The sequence below is a fragment of the Mobula hypostoma genome, chromosome 19 (assembly GCF_963921235.1).
Source record: "Mobula hypostoma chromosome 19, sMobHyp1.1, whole genome shotgun sequence".
NCBI lineage: Eukaryota > Metazoa > Chordata > Chondrichthyes > Myliobatiformes > Myliobatidae > Mobula > Mobula hypostoma.
The window spans coordinates 24315578-24333874 of record NC_086115.1 but is presented as its reverse complement, the minus strand read 5'-3'; the positions used below and the strand labels follow the sequence as shown (position 1 = coordinate 24333874).

Here is an 18297-nt window from a genome sequence, read left to right as displayed (position 1 = left end):
CATGTTATTTGGCCACATGTCAATGAATGCTCCTTAATTTTTTTGATAAGAGCACTTGAACCACGGTACATTCAAAAGTTGCAGGCTATTATTCATAATTCAAGAGCTTTAAGACTTAACCTGAGCCAAGGCATTAAACTGAAAGCTGGTCATCTTTTTCAGGTGTAAATAAAAGATTCTGTGGCACAATCCAGAGCGAAAACAGTTTTCCCAGTGTCCTGGACTATATTAATTCTAGCTAGCTTCCAGTATAAACAACTTTTACAGTAAACCTTCCACAAAATATGCATTAAGGATTATATGCTATCAACTACAAATATTTGGTTTTTCAATGCATTAAGAGTGCAATTGCTAGAAATCTGAAATAATAAAATGTCAAAATATTCAGCAGGTCAGGCAGATCTGTGGAGAAAAATAAAGTTAATATTTCATCAAATACTGACCTTTCATCGAAGTGCCTAACCTGCTGATGATTTCTAGCATTTCTAGTTTTATTTTTCAATCTGCCTAAAAACTGAAAATTAAAGGGAAACAAAAGAGAAATAAACAGTTCCAAGCAATATGAGAATAACATTTATGCTTGGTTCAATTAAATATCACAATGCTTGAAAAAAACTTACCAAAGCGGGCCACTCAATCTGCTTATTCTTTGATCCCTGAGACTGGCTGGGGTTGTTTCTTTTAGCCCAGACCAGCTGGTGCTCGACCAAGAAAATCTGGAAGTCCTCATAGACTTTAACCCATTCACGTTTTTCCCATTCTAGATCATCAAATTCCACATAAGCCTAGGGAAAATTAAAAGTAAAACTCAGACCGCTTAATCATTTGCATTTCTCAATTCAAATGTGAATTGTTTTCTGTAATGATACTGAAGCTCAAAAGTAGAGGTTTAAAATCTTATTGCCACAAATTTAAAAAATCACGGTGGCTTTTAATCATTAATCTCAGATTCCCTTACCAAGATTAACATATTAAAAATAAACAGTAATGTGAAAATTTTAATTAATGACTAAGCTCCATTTTAAAAACATCTAACTTTAAGCTTTAAAAACTATGCTGTTGTCAAAAGAAAGCTAATAATTCAACTCAAAATACACAAGAAACTGCTGGAGTACCAACCTTTGTACTTACACAGCCAAAATGTACATACCAAGTCTTTAAGACCAATTTCAATTGTAACTAACACAATTCTGATCTGCCTTCTAGTCATGTCACTCTACTGCTCTATGTGAGTGACAATATTACAGAGAATTCTCCTATTATTTTGAACATTATTTGAAAGTAAGTCCTAGCATGAGCAATTTCAAACTGACACATTGCCAGAAAAAGTATACCTTCAGAGGCAGAATCCAGTTTATTATCACTGCCTGATATGGCATAAAATTTGGTATTTTGCAGCAGCAGTAGAGTGCAAAGACATAAAATTATTATAAATTACAAAATGAATAAATAGTGCAAAAGGAATAATGAAGTAGTGTTCATGGACCATTCAGAAATCTGATGGCAGAGGGGAAGCAGCTTTTTTCTGAATCATTTAGTGTGGATTTTCAGGCTCCTGTACCTCCTCCCTGATGGTAGTAACAAGAGGAAATGTCCAGGTGGTGAGAGTCCTTAATGATGTATGCCGCCTTCATGAGGCATCGCCTCTTGAAGATGCCCTCCATGGTAGGCAGGCTGTGACAATGATGAGCTAGCTGAGTCTACAACTCTGCAGTCTTTTGTGAGCCCGTGCATTGGAGTCTCCATTCCAGGAGGTAATGCAACCAGAATCAGAATCAGGTTTATAATCATTGACATATGTCATGAAATTTGTTTTATGACACTATACAGTGCAAAGACATAAAACTACTACAGACTACAATAAAAAAAATAGTGCAAAAGAAGAATAGCGATGTAGTTTTCAGACCATTCAGAAACCTAATGGCAGAGGAGAATAAGCTGTTCTTAAAACGTTGAATGTGGTTCAAGCTCCTGTACCTCCTGTCTGCTGATAGTAATTAGTAGAGGCCATTTCTCAGATTCAATTAGATTAGATTATGAGGACACTCAGTCCTCGTTTATTGTCATTTAGAAATGCATGCATGTATTAAGAAATGATACAATGTTCCTCCAGTATGATATCACAAAAAAAAGGACAAACCAAAGACTAACACTGACAAGACCACATAATTATAACATATAGTTACAGCAGTGCAAAGCAATACCATAATTTGATAAAGAGCAGACCATGGCCACGGTAAAAAAAAAGTCTCAATGTTCCGATTGACTCCTGAGTCCCCGATAGCAGGCGGCAGAAGGGAGAAACTCTCCCTGCCATAAACCTCCAGGCACCGACAACTGTCGATGCATTGGAAGCACCCGACCACAGCCGACTCTGAGTCTGTCTGAAAACTTCAAGCCTCCAACCAGCCCTTCAACACCGAGTACCGAGCACCATCTCTGCCGAGCGCTTCAACCCCATCCCGGCCGCCAAGCAACAAGCAAAGCCGAGGACTCGGGGCCTTCCCCTCCGGAGATTCTGGATCACACAGTAACAGCAGCAGTGATAAAGGCATTTCAGAAGTTTCTTCAGATGTTCCTCCATTTTCTCACGTCTGTTTGCATCAAATCAGATGCACAGTATCCTACTTGACAGATTACAGATATCATTCACCGGAGTGGCCGCGCAAACTGCGTCGCGCCACCATCTTCTCCTCCTCCTCAGATAGTGAGGATCCTTCACAATGGATGTCACCTTCTTGAGGCACTACCTTTTGAAGATGTCCTCAATGACGGGGAAGCTTGTGTCCGTGATGGGGCTGGCCAAGTTTACAACCATCTGCAGTCTCTTGCGACCCTACACATTGGAGCCTCCAAAGCAGGTGGGATGCAACTAGTCAAAATGCTCTCCATAGTACATCTGTAGACCAAATCTCCTCCAACTCATAATAGTGTTGCTTCATGATTGCTCTTCTGAGATGTTGACACCCAGGAACTTGAAGCTGCTCATCGTTTCCACTGCTGACCCCTCAATGAGGACTGGCGTATGTTCTCCCAACTTCCCCTTCCTGAAGTTCACAATCAATTCCTTGACCTTGCTGATATCGAGTGCAAGTTTGTTGTTGCAACACACTCAACCAGCCAATTTATCTCACTCCCTACCCTCATTACCATCTGAGAATGCTCTGTACTACATTGATAGAAATTTACAAGATTCTTTGGTGACAACCCTCCTCCAACTCATAATAGTCGCTGACATGCCTCCTTCGTGATTGTATCGATGTGTTGCACCAAGGTCAATCAGCTAAGATGAAGAGGAGAAGATGGAGGCACGACGCAACGTGCAGCGGCCACACCGGTGATGACTATCTGTTATCTGTCGTAGGGTGCCGTGCACAATTCTGATTTGATGGAGGCAGACGTGAGAGCATGGAGGAACATCTGGAGAAACTTCTGAAATGCCTGTTTCGCTGCCGCTGCTACTGTGCAATCCAGAACCTCCGGAGGGGAAGGCCCCAAGTCCTCAGCTTTGCTTGTTGCTCGGCAGCCGGGGCGGGGTCAAAGCACTTGGCAGAGATGGTGCTCGGTGCTCAGTGTCGGAGGGCTGGTCAGAGGCTCGAAGTTTTCGGACAGACTCAGAGTCCGCTATGGTCGGGTGCTTCCAGGATGCTGCATCGGCAAGTTTGCGGCGCTGGAGGCTCATGGCAGGGGGAGTTTCTCCCTTCTACCGTTTGCGTGAGATGTTGGGGCTATCGGGACTTTGAGACTTTTTTTTACCGTGCCCATGGTCTGCTCTTTATCAAATTATGGTATTGCTTTGCACTGTTGTAACTATATGGTATAATTATGTGGTTTTTGTCAGTTTTAGTCTTGGTCTGTCCTGTGTTTCTGTGATATCATACTACAGGAACATTGTATCATTTCTTAATGCATGCATTTCTAAATGACAATAAACGAGGACTGAATGTCCTCATAATCTAATCTAATCTAATTTTCCACTGCTCACCAATCAGTGGTTTGTGTTCAACCAACTTCCACTTCCTAAAGTCCACAATCTCGCTGATGTTATGAGAGAGGTTGTTGTAACACCACTCTGTCTAAACCAAAACTAATATTCTTTGTACTTCAGTCATATATTTGTAATTGAGAAAGTACCTATAGAGTTTTATTTAGTATCCAAAATTACTTTTGGATGATGCCAATATGCTGAAAAGGTAAATTTCCACACAAAGTAATCCAAAGTAGAGACTATAATTCTTCATTGAATCAAGCAAATACTTTGCCTGTATTTCACAACTTCTTATAGTTTAGATTTAATTTTGCACCTTTGGCAGAATAATGTTCATACATTCAAAAGTCAATAATTCACTAATCCAGATATAAAACAAAGCCAAATATCACTATTGTGAACCAGGAAACACATACAGGTTGAGTACCCCTTATCCAAAATTCCAAAATCTGAAGACTTCTGCAATCTGAATTTTTTTTTTAGCACCGACATGATGTCTCAAATAGAAAATTCCACAAGGCACTGGGAAGGTTCCCAGTCAATGCGCAGGTCTCTGTGTACCACAGACGTAATCTCACGTATGTAATGAATAAAACTTTAAGAAAAATAGAAAAATACTGTGTAAAGCAAAAAATTAATATCTCGATCATGTATTGAAGGAGTCGATTCATCAGCATTGGAGTGAACTTATGCCTCCTAATGGTATGCTTATCATGAGAAAAGCACAGATCTACCACGACGAACTGAAAAATGAAGGCAATTATGAATATTCAGCAGGATGGCAGCAGAAATTTTATCATGAAGCAGCAGAGAAATTCATTGAGTTTGCCAAGATCGCCGCTGATGAAAATCTAACACCAGAGGCTGTCTACATTGCTGATTGCTTTTATATCTTACATACTGAAAAACCTAAAATAAGTAAAATGCAGATATAGTGTATTGTAACCTTTTAATCAAATCACAGCATCATAAACAGAGACTGAAAGCCTGCCATTGTTTGTTCTTGTTCAACAGCTGATTCAGGTATTCTCCCGATGCTGCTGTTGTGCTTTTGTTACCCTGCATACATTATATTTACATGATATTAATGGAATGTAACTATTTTTACTGTTAAGTAGATAGGTTTGATCAACACGTATAACACAAATTCAGTTGGAAATTATGGCGATCCCAAGCTATCCCATTATATATTCCAAAATCCCCAAGCATTTCAGATAAAGGGTACTCAATCTGTATTTACAAACTTTTGCAATTTTGAAAGACCTTCTTCATGAAATTACATTACATGCAAATCATAAGTATAGGTTCATGGGTAAACGTTTTAAAAATTTTCAAGTCTAACTTGGAAGTCAACTGTCTCAAAATGTTTAAATAATTTTTCCCTTCCAACAGCAATGTAAATTCGTTACAATACATTAAGAGCAATTAACAATCTTCTGGCAATTTCTACCAAACTTCAAATTTAAATATTATAAATGTGAAAAAAGCATTGTAGTTTATATGATATCAGACAGTCAGCATAAATTAGTTTTGTTTAAATATAAATCAGCCAAGTACTTTTCTTTGACAATCCTAAATACCTGTGGCAACCATCAACCCATGTACAATATGTAACTGCACATATCAAAAGCCTACAGCAGCCCATTGATATGAAATTAAGGTCCTAAATTTGATTGTGTATTGATTTCAAGTCTGTATTTGGAAACCAATAAATGTTAAGCATTCCTGAATGTAATAGTCTCACATTATTGTTCACATACAATTTAAAGAAACTGAAATAGATTATCTTAATACTGAATTTTTCAGAAATGAAAGTGCCAAGGCAACTGAAGTCATTACACAAGAAGAATCTTTTTAAAAAACTGTTCAAATCAAGTTACTTCAGTATACTAGAAACTGTAGCAGATATAAACTATTCTACTTCATCTGAGGCAAATACTAACCAATTCTGCAATCCAAAACCAACAGCTAAGATTAAGTCACTAAATCACTAAATATCAAATTTTCATGGACAAAATGTTTATTCCAAAATACTACAAGGCTCTGATATAAAATATTGGGACTCTGAAAATTAAATGCATATGCTAAGCTATGGTACACAAGAACTTTTCTTACAAAGTGCTTATCTCTTATTGTGGAAGATCCTATCAACATGCATTCTAAGCAAGTAGCCTGATCTTGCTCTGCTCCAATCACTGCTACAGATGATATAATGCTCATTGTAATCACATTAACTAAATAGATTTAAGTCTCCTGGTTTAGTGCCAGCTCTAACATCTTAGGCTAAAGTTTCAGTGCATTATCTGATGCAACATTTCACTCTGGAAACCCTTTCTTTCAGATGTGAGCTTAAACAAAACCAGCAGAGTTGCAACAATGGCATCTACATTGCCATGATGTAACTACTAGGATAACGTGGCCAAAGGCAAAGCAAATCGGGAACAGAAATCTTGAGTACTACAGCTGGTATATTGCAAGGTCTTGCACAGTGCTCTCAGCTGTTGTTTGATATCATGTGGTGTGAATCAAAATGACAGAAAACTGGCTTCAGTGATGGTACAAATCTTAAGAGGAGGATGGATCATTCACTCAGCAATTATTGTACGCCACTATTCATAATATGGTATGACAGGAATTCAGAGTAATGATCTAATTCACTGAATGTGGGACCACTCAGCTCTACCTCGTGCTTGCTGTTGAACACACAGGTAGGCCCATGCTGCAGCTGGACTGGTTTGCCCCCTTGTGTTACTCTCATTATATCCTTCTGCATTCCTTATTATAAATATAGAACATAGTAGCACCGTACAGGCCCTTCAGCCCACAATATTGTGCCAAGCTTTTAACCAGCTCTAAGATCAATTTAATCCATCCTTCCTACATAGCCTCTATTATTCTAAAACCCATGTGCCTATCCAAGAGTTTTTTTTTAATTGTCCCTAATTTATCTACCTCTACCACCACCCTTGGCAGCGTGTTCCATGCACCCACTAATTTCTGCATAAAGAAATTACCTCTGACATTCCCCTTATACTTTCCTCGAATCACCTTAAAATTATGTCCCCTGGTATTCGCCATTTCCACTCTGGGAAAAAGTCTCTAGCTATCCACTCTACCCATGCCTCTTATCATCTTGTACATTCCTGTCAAATCACCTCTCATCCCCCTTCACTCTAAAGAGAAAAGTCCTAGCTCACTCAACCTATCTTCATAAGACATGCCCTCTAGTCCAGGCAGCCTCCTTGTAAATCTCCTCTGCACACCGTCTAAAACGACTGTCCTTTCCATAATGATGCACCGACAACTGAACACAATTTTCCAAATGTGGCCTAACCCGGGTTTTATAGAACTGCAATATTCCTTCACAGCTATTGAACTCTACCCCTGTGAGGGAGCTACAGATGTGGACACCAAGATCCCTCTGTTCCCTCCAAGAATCTTGCTATAAACCCTGTATTCTGCATTCAAATATTCCAGTTAAAAGCAAGGACAGCAAGGGTGGGGAGAGCCAGTCTTGGATATCTAAAGAAATAAAAGAAGGCATCAAACTAAAAGTTTGTGCACACAAAATTCCCAAGATTAGTGGGGAAACTGGAAGATTGGGAAAACTTGAAAAAGCAGCAGAGAACTACTAAGTGAACAATAAAGAAAGGTTAGATAGATTATGAAAATAAACTAGCAGAAAATATAAAACCGGATAGTAGAAAGGTTTTGTAATTATAAGAAGTGGAAAAGGGTGGCTAAAGTGAACGTAGGTCCCTTGGAGGACAAGGAGGAGGAATTGATATTGGGTAATGAAGAAATAGCAGAGGCTTTGAATCACTGTTTTGTGTCAGCCTTCATGGTGGAGGACACGTCTAGCATGCTAAAGAGAGATGTTATGGATGCGATGGGAAGTGAGGACCTTGATACAATAGCTATCACTAAAGAGGTAGTGCTGAGCAAACTCGTGGTCCTGAAGATAGATAAGTCCCATGGTCCTGAGGAAATGCATCCTAGGGTACTAAAAAAATGTCAGAAGTTATAGCAGAGGCTTTGGTGATAATTTACCAAAATTCTCTGGACTCTGGGCAGGTCCCGGCGGCTTGGAAGATGGCGAATGTCATGCCACTTTTCAAAAAAAGATGTACACAAAAGGCAGGTAACTATAGGCCAGTTAGTTTAACATCTGTAGTTGAGAAAAATGCTTGAAACTATCATTAAAGAAGAAATAGCGGGACATCCGGAAAGAAATGATACCATCAGGCAGACACAGCATGGATTCAATAAAGGCAGGTCCTCTCTGACAAACTTACTGGAGTTCTTTGAGGATATAATGAGTGCAGTGGATAGAGAGGCACAGATGGACGTTACTTACTTGGATTTCCAGAAGGCATTTGATAAGGTGCCACATAAAAGACTTATCCATATGATAAGGATGCATAGAGTTGGAGGTGATGTATTAGCATGGATAGAAGATTGGTTAACTAATAGAAAGCAGAGAGTTGGGATACACGGGTGTTACCCCAGTTGACAATCATTGGTGAGCGGTGTGCCGCAGAGGTCGGTGCTCGGCCTGCAACTGTTCACGATATACATTAACAATTTGGACGAGGGGACAGAGTGTAGTGTAGCTAAATCTGCTGATGATATTAAATTGAGTGGAAAAGCAAATTGTGTATAAGATACAGAGAGTCTGCAGAGAGAGATGCAGATGGAATGTTGGCCTTCATTGCTGGAGGGATTGAGTTTAAGAGCAGGGAGGTTATACTGCAACTATACAAGTACTGGTGAGGCCGCACCTGGACAACTTTGTGCAGTTCTGGTCTCCTTATTTGAATAAGTATACAGGCTTCCCCTGTTATCCGAAGGTACAGCGTACCTATGAAATGGTTCCTAAGCCAGAATGTCATAAAGTGAATAAGCAATTACCATTTATTAATATGGGAAAAAATTCTGAGCGTTCCCAGATCCAAAAAATAACCTACAAAATCATGCCAAATAACACATAAAACCTAAAATAACAGTAATGTATAGTAAAAGCAGGAATGATATGATAAATACACAGCCTATATAAAGTAGAAATACTTTTCTGCAGCACTGTCTAGCGCAGCGAAAATCTCGCGGAAGCACTCCCGGTGGAAACACTCTCTCCGGTATCATTTAAGCGATGAAGCTGCCAAATCATACCAAATAACACATAAAAATACACTGCCTATATAAAGTAGAAATAATGTATGTACAGTGTAGTTTCACTTACCGGAATCGGGAAGACTCCAATAAATTGCAGTTTTGTCACAGTTAAACACTTGCTTATACGAATAACCACCTGACGCAATCGGCAATCACCTCTGATCTGGGCCGACATTTACGTGCCAGGTAGCACCTAATTAATTAGCTTGTTTATTTCGGCTTTTTTCTTAAAGATGTGCTGGGTGCGTTCCAACTACCGCTGCACAACTGCATTCTTCGCGGCAATGTATCGGCCCACGGCCTGGAGGCTGGGGACCACTGCTTAAACTATGAAGCTGCCCTCGCCTCAGAAACCGATCAAACCACCCATAACTACCTTTAAATTCCACTTTCATCATCGTCTAGTGCTTTCTGCTTCAGCTTATTAAAAAGACAGACTGATTTCTCCTTAAGTATAAGAAAACTTAACGGAACACCACGCTTTGTACACCCATCAATCCACTCAAGCAATAGACTTTCCATTTTATCCATCATTGGATGCCGACTAAGAGAGACCACTCTGCTACGAGCAGAACCAACAGTAACATCGGCAGCTTTCAAAATTCTTTCTCTCTGCGTATAAATAGTGCGAATGGTGGACGCAGGCAAGTTCAACGCAAGGACAATGTCCTTACTTCGATCAAAACGCTCAATTATGTCTAGCTTTACGCTAAGTGTAACACCCTTACGAGCTCTTTTAGGCTTTTCCGATACCTTAGAACTCACCTTGCTAACGGATGCACAAAATAAATCGAGATAAAGCAAGTGTTTAAGCAATGCCGGCTAGAATGCAGTTCCGGGGGAGAAGCTTGGCTGTGCGGGCGCGCGCTGCCTTTTTTCGTAACAGTGAAAACACCTTCTGTTAGCAAAAACAGGTAACTAATACAAGTCTTTTGTAACAGCGAGGTGTCATAAAGCGAACGTTCGGAAAATGGGGGCCAGCTGTATACTGGTTTTGGAGGCGGTGCAGCGGAGGTTCACCAGGTTGATTCCAGAGATGAGGAGGTTACACTATGAAGAGAGATTGAGTCGCCTGGGACTGTACTCACTGGAATTCAGCAAAAAATAGAGATCTTATAGAAACATAAAATTATGAAAGGGATAGATAAGATAGAGGCAGGAAAGTTGTTTCCATTGGTAGATGAGACTAGAACTAGGGAACATAGCCTCATGATTCGGGGAGTAGATTTAGGATGGAAATGAGGAGGAACTGCTTTTCACAGAGTGGTGAATCTATGGAATTCTCTGCCCAATGAAGCAGTGGAGGCTACCTCAGTAAATATACTTAAGACAAGGTTGGATAGATTTTTGCATAGTAGGGGAATTAAGGGTTAAGGGCAGGTAGGCGGAGATGAGTCCATGGCCAGACCAGCCATGATATTACTGAAAGGCGGAGCAGGTTCGACAGGCCAGATGGCCTACTCCTGCTCCTATTTCTTATGTTCTTATAAGTTAGGAATCCATTATTAAGAATGAAGTTTCAAGGCACTTGAAAGAACATGGTAAAATAAGCTGAAGTCAGTATGGTTTCCTTAAAGAGGAATTTGTTTATTTATTTATTTAGAGATACAGTGCAGAACAGGCCCTTCCAGTCCAAACAGCTGTGCCACGAAGCCACCTATTTAACCCTAGCCTCATCACAGCACAACTTACAATGATCAATAATAGGCAGGATAGACAAAAGAGAGTCAGTGGATGATGTTTTCCTTGAATTTTCAGAAGGCCTTTATCAATGTGCAATACACAAGGCTGCTAAACAAGATAAGAGCCCATGGTATTACAGGAAAGATTAACATGGACTAAAATTGGCTGATTGACTGAAGGCAAAGAGTGGAATAAATGGGGCCATTTCTGGGTGGCTGCCAATGACCAGTTCCCAAAGGGAGGGCGGGTGGAAATCAGTGCTAGGTCCACTCTGTTATAAGTTAACAACCTGGGTGAGGGGCTTTATATGTAATTTGTTAATGACCTGGACGAAGGCTCTGTGGCCAAGTTTACAGGTAAAACAAAAATAGATGGAGGGGCAGGTAGTGTTGAGAAAGCAAGGAGACTGCAGAAAAACTTGGACAGGATTAGGAGAATGGGCAAAGTAGCAAGTGGAATAAGTGTTGGAAAGAGTATGGTTATGCACTTTAGTAGAAGGAATAAAGGCATAAACTATTTTCTAAACAGGAAGAGAATTCAGAAATTGGACTTGGGAGCCCTAGTGCAGAATTCCCTAAAGGTTAACTTGATGGTTTAGTCAGTAGTAAGAAAGGCAAATCCAATGACTCCATTCATTTCCAGAGGACTAAAATATGAAAGCAAGGATATAATGTTCACTTTACAGGGCATTGGTCAGACAGTATTTGGAGTGTTGTGAGCAGTTTTTTGGTGTCATATCTAAGAATTATGTCATTAAAGAGGGTCCAAAGGAGGTTCATGAGAACGAATGCAAGAATTAAAGGGTTAACACACAAGGAACATTTGATGACTTTGGGCTTGCATTCACTGGATTTAAGAGAATGAGGGGGAGATCACAATGAAACCTACCAAATATTGAAAAACCTAGAGTGGATGTGGAGAGGATGTTTCCAGTACGGGGAAGAGTCCAGAACCACAGAATACAGCTTCAGAATAGAAGGATTCCTTTAGAACAGAAATGAAAAGGAATTTTTTTAGCCAGGTGAAATTCATTGCCAGAAATACATGGGGAGGCCAAGTCACTGAATATATTTAAAGCAGAGGTTCAAAGGTTATGGAGAGAAGACAGGAGAATGGGGTTGAGAGGGAAAGTAAATCAACCATGATCGCATGGTAGAGCAGACTCAATAGCCCAAATGGCCTAATTCTGCTCTATGTTTTATGGAAATGGTCAATGCTACTACAAATTGACACATTGCAGTGGTTCAGAAAAAATGCCATGCAAAAGAAGAGTGCTCTTCATGTCACTGCACTGAAGAGGATGTGGCAAAGGAGTGATGCTGGTTGTATTTCGACACAATCAATGCAGTGGCATCATATGCAAATATTGCCCCACGGCTCCAAAATAAGCAATGTCAAGCATCTATTTTTTTCGTTGAAACTCTAGTTATGGCCATTATTTTGGCCAACATATTAGTCACCTGCTTTATACTTTGAGTGGCTTATCAGCGATTTCATTTTTGTTTTTTAATTCCAAAATAAAGCTACAGAAACATATTGTTTGTGAATATAAAGAAGCTGTTATACAAAGTTACCAAAATTTTCCTTCACCAATCACTTACAATGCATCATCTTGTTTAGCACTAATGTGATAAAAATAAGGAACTATCTGTAAAATGATCAGATTACAATCTGGAAAACTTGATAAAAGTTAAATTTGCACAATATGGGATCAATGAATGTAGCTGCTCACTTAATTATGAATATTAAAACATCAGGCAATAAAAGATTTACACTCAATTGAAACTTTTTTTTCCTCATTGATAAAACTCAATAAGAAAACTATTTTCCAACAAGTAATATCTTTTGTTCAGATCTACATTAATGATGTATTAATCCCATCAATGATAAAAGGGTGACATATTTCCTAACAAGGAAGGAGAATGACTTGGCTGAGGGAGAACCCTTGCAATTTCCGCTTTTGTCTTTAGGATAGAAGCTGTGGAGAATGGAAATTTTTTCACAGTCAAAGTAGAGTTTATTCTCATAATGCACAACCATGTCTATGTGCAAGTGCAATGAAAAGTTTATTTGCAGCAGTATCAAAGACACATAACATCAGTTACACAACATACAGAGGAAAAATAAATTATATACAAATTACACAAAAATTAAACAAGAAAGAACACAATTAGAAAAAAAATTTGTACTGCAAAATGTTCATCGTTTTGCTATACTGAGGTTGGGATGAGGATTGCACAGTTTGTTTTGAGAACCGAATGGTTGAAGGGAAGTAGCTGTTCATGAACGTAGTGGTGTGGGACTTCAGGCTTCTGTACCTCCTGCCCGATGATACCCACAAAAATATGACGTGGACTGGGTGGTGGGGGACCTTTGATGATAGATATTGCCTTGTTGAAGAAGCGCTTCATTTATGTACTGCCGATGATGGAGAGATATGCCAGTGATGTATTGGGCTGAATCCACTACTCTGTACAACTTCGTACATTCCTGCGCATTCAAGCTTCTGTATCAGACAATGATGCAACCAATCAGGATAGCTTAAACAGTACAATTCTTTAAAAGTTTTTAAAGAATTCTCTGTATTATGCCAAATCTCTTTAGCTTACCAAGAACACAAAGATGCTGCTCGCTTTCCTTGTGATATATTACAATTATAACAGTTCCTTTAAGGGTGTCTCATAGATAGGACACACTATTGACAATGTACTAGGGGTGGAGGGAGTAAGTTGTGAGTGAAATACTGATCAACATTCATTGTAGACAGTGCCAAGTTTTATTCCTAATCCTTCAGACGAATGACTTGTGACTTGCACACAATGGACAGATTTTATAATAAAAAATTACAAAATAAACAGTTCAAAAAGAATAATGAGGTAGTGTTCATGAAGCGTTCAGAAATCTGATGGCTGAGGGAAAGAAGCTACTTCTGAATCACTGAGTGTGGGTTTTCAGACTCCTGTATGTCATTCCTGATAATAATGACAAGGTGGCATGTCTTGAATGGTAACGGTCTTTAGTGACGGGTGTTGGCTTCTTCAGGCACTGCATTTTGAAGATATACTCGATGTTGGGGAGTGTTGTGCCCATGATGGAGTTGGGTGAGCCTACAACCCACTGCAGCCTCTTTCAATCTTATGCATTGTGTCCTCCATAACAGGCTGTGATGTAACCAATTAGAGTGCTCTCTGTCTTACATCTGTAGAAATTTTCAAGTGTCTTTGGTGAGATACTTAATCTCCTCAAACGCCTAAGGACATAGAGCCACAATCCTGCCTTCAGTACGATTGCATCAATGTGCTGGTCCCAGGGCAGATCCTCCTAGATGTTGACTCCCAAGAACTTAAAGTTGCACACCATTTCCAGTGTATTTTCCCAACTAACTGTTCCTAAAGTACAAAATCAAATTAAATCTTGATGACAGAGTGCAAGGTCTTGCTGCTGCTAACAAGAAGGTAGTACAGGAGCCACAGGACCCACACCGCTAAGTTCAGAAACAATTATTACACCTCAACCATCAGGCTCTTGAACCAGAGGGGATAACTTCACTCACCCCATCACTAAATTGTTCCCACTAAACTGGACTTACTTTCAGGGACTCTTCTTCTCATGTTTTCTATATTTATTGCTTATTAATTTGTTTTTATTATTATTAATACCTTTTTTCTCTTTCTTTATGTATTTGCAGTTTGGATTTTTTGCACATTGTTTGTTGTTTGCCCTGTTGAATGCGGACTTTCATTGATTCTATTGCGTTTCTTGTACTTACTGTGATTGCCCACAAGAAAAGGAATCTCAGTCATATATGGTGACATACATGTACTTTGATAATAAATTTACTTTGAAGTTTTGGACAGTCATGAATGTAAAGAGAGTATAACAGTGGGTTAAGCACACATCCTTGAAACATGCTTGTGTTCATTGTTAGTGAGGGGGAGCTGTTATTACCAAGTGATGTTGTGGGGATAGAACTGGACTCTCTGACGGTGGTGTCTGAAAAGAGGATGCTGTCCAAGTTGCATGCCATGTTGGATAATGTCTCCCATCCACTACATAATGTACTGGTTGGGCACAGGAGTACATTCAGCCAGAGACTCATTCCACCGAGATGCAACACAGAGCGTCATAGGAAGTCATTCCTGCCTGTGGCCATCAAACTTTACAACTCCTCCCTTGGAGGGTCAGACACCCTGAGCCAATAGGCTGGTCCTGGACTTATTTCCTGGCGTAATTTACATATTGCTATTTAATTATTTATGGTTTTATTACTATTTAATTAGTCATGGTGCAATTGTAATGAAAACCAATTTCCCCCAGGATCAATAAAGTATGACTATGACTATGACTATATTGATTAGTCTCCCAATGAGGAAGCCGAGTTGCAGAGGGAGATACAGAGGCCAGGTTTAGAGATTAATACTAAGGGTATTACAGAAATGAACACCAAGCTATAATAAATAAACAGCAGCCTGTCGCATGTTTTTCTGTTATCTAGGTACAGGTTTCCCCCGCCATCCGAAGGTAGAGCGTTCCTATGAAATGGCTCGTAAGCCGAAATGTCGTAAAGCGAAGAAGCAATTACCATTTATTTATATGGGAAAATTTTGTGAGCGTTCGCAGACCCAAAAATAACCTACCAAATCATGCCAAATAACACATAAAACCTAAAATAACAGTAACATATAGTAAAAGCAGGAATGATAAGATAAATACACAGCCTATATAAAGCAGAAATACTTCTCTACAACGATCGCCTGCACAGATCTCCGTAGCGAAAATCTCACGCAAGCACTCTCGGCAGAAAATCTCATGCAAGCGCTGTTGGCATAAACGCGCTCTCCAGTAACCTTTAAGCTATGAGGCTACCAAATCTACCAAATAACACATAAAAATACACAACCTATATAAAGTAGAATTAATGTATGTACAGTGTAGTATCACTTACCAGAATCGGGAAGACAGCTTGCCGAGCACACTGATGATGGTGTGTTAGACTGAGTTGTCGCAGGTTGGGTGGTGCAGTGGCCCCACCCTCCGGGCCGCCGACCCGATACATTGCCACAAAGAACGCAGCAGTAGCCGGGAGGAACACAGCACATCTTTAAGAAAAAAGCCGAAATAAACATGCTAATTGATTAGGTGCCGCCAACACGTAATTGTCGGCCCAGATCAGAGGCAATGCAATCAGAAATCGGCACTGATCTGGGCCAACAATTACATGTCGGCGGCACCTAATTAATTAGCTTGTTTATTTCGGCTTTTTTCTTAAAGATGTGCTGTGTGCCTCCCGGCTACCGCTGTATTCTCCGCGAATCGGTAAATTTCTGTCCGGAGCCCGGGTGTTTGGGTGGTGGGACACGGGGGCGTCATCTCATCGTCGATCGGGGCAGGCAGCTCATCTTTTCCTGTGACTGCCCGCCTCGATGTCGAAGATCGAGGTTCGTCGTCTGCTGTGGCTGATGTGGAAGGCTTGATTGACTGCTGAGCCTCATGCATTTTTCTATCATACAGTTGTTTGTAAGCACTCAAACCATCCTGCAAATATCCCCTAAACCTACATACCTTTTCAAAATTAAAGTAGTACTTTATCATTGCAGCGAAAATCTCACGCAGTCACTTTCGGTCAGTTCGCTACTGCGTTCGGTTTCGATTGTTATCCTTTCCTCTTCCAATTGCATCAGCTCTTCATCTATCAGTTCTTGGTCATGGGATGCCAAAACCTCTTCAACATCATCTTCGTCAGCTTCCACAAGCCAAACACACTTTGTCCTTGCTTCGTTCACCACAATCGAAACATTTAATTATGTCTAGTTTTACGCTAAGTGTAACACCCTTACGAGCTCTTTTAGGCTTTTCCAACACCTCAGAACTCATCTTGCAAACTGCTGCTCACAGGCTCGTGTTTAAGCAATGCCGTTCCGAATCCGGAGGGAGAGCGGCTGCTTGAGGCGCGGCACTGACTTTTATCACGCACTGATTCTTTCGCGCGCTGATTTTTTTAATCACGCGCTGCCTTTCTTCGTAACAGTGAAAACACCTTCTGAAAGCGAAAACAGGGTACTAATGTAGGTCTTCCGTAACAGTGAGGTTTCGTAAAGCAAACGCTCGAAAAGCGGGGGACACCTGTACTTCAAAGCAGAATGGAGAGCAAGGTGAGATTGCCTCCACTGTAGACCTGTTGCAGCAGTAAATGAAATGCAGTGGGTTCAGGTTCTTGCTTAGGCAGTATTTAATTTGAGCCATAACCAACTTCGCGTAGCTCTTCAGTATGGTAGATGAGTGCTACTGATCGGTAGTCACTGAGGCAGCTCACCCTGCTCTTCTTGGGCACCAGTTTGATTGCTGGCCTTTTGAAGCTGTGGGGCGGAGGGGAGCCTCACACTACAGAATTGAGAGGCTGAAGATGTCCTTGAACACTCCAGCCAATTGGTCGGCACAGGTTTTCAGTACCTGGCTAGGTATACAATTAGAGCCTGACGCCTTGCGATGGTTCACCCTCTTGAAGAATGTGCTGACATTGGCCTCTGGGACAGAGATCATAGGGTCACTGGAGGTTGTGGTGTTTTACACAGGTGCAACGTTACTCTTCTTTTCAAAACATTCATCGAAAGCATTAAGCTCTTTGGGGAGTGAGCAACTAATGCAAACCCTGCCACAGCTGTTCTTCATCTAACTGTGTCTGTAATTTCACACTAATTGTCGTAATGGTCTTCAATATGTCGTACCTGGCCTTCTTGTAGGACTCTAAATCTCTCACATGAATTCCATGAATCTGAATCACTTTGAAGAGTCACGCACATAGTAATTAGCTTTGAATTGTGACCAGTTCAATCAACTTTCCAGTTACTACTTACCTCCAGGTTGATAGTGGGAAGTTTATTTTAAATTCATTTATGTATCTGGTTGCTGCTGGCGAGGCAGCATTTTTTTACCCATCCTGAGCAATTTAGAAAGATGGTGCTGAACCATCTTTCTGCTGTACCAATTTACACATTCTATTTGCTGGACTAGGAGGAAGTCAGCAAATTAGCATGGGATATCATGGCCCTGACTACTCAAGCCAGACCAAAATGCTGGCAACCAGTCAGAGATGAAATTATTATATCGTCAAACTTTGTTTGCCTGTGTTCTCAAGAATTTGGTAATTTTATTCGATATTAAGGACTATTGGAAGCCCCAGTGAGTTGCAGAATAGCATAGGGACCAAGGTCCCAGTGAATTGGAATACAAAATCCAAAACTTTCACTTCTCCCCTTTAGGATTTAGCTCTTTCATGTAGGCCCAAAGATGAACAAGAATGCAAGAACGCAAGAACTTACAAAATAGTAATAAGGTTATTCAGATCTTTATTCTTGCTCAATAAAGATCACTGATTATCTTTCACCTAGAAGTAACTACCAGAAGCAATACTTGTTAGAGAACATTAAATGGGAATAACATTGAATGAGTTGATC

General features: G+C 40.3%; 1 protein-coding gene across 5 annotated transcripts in view; it reads right to left on the bottom strand.

Annotated features, from left to right (window-relative positions):
- Positions 1–18297, bottom strand: part of jmjd1cb (jumonji domain containing 1Cb) — a 200990-nt gene that overhangs the window by 162365 nt on the left and 20328 nt on the right. For all 5 annotated transcript variants that reach the window (XM_063071549.1, XM_063071550.1, XM_063071551.1 and 2 more), the window contains exon 2: positions 621–785. In XM_063071549.1, the coding sequence (XP_062927619.1) occupies positions 621–785 (165 nt within the window). The remainder of the gene's footprint in view (positions 1–620; positions 786–18297) is intronic.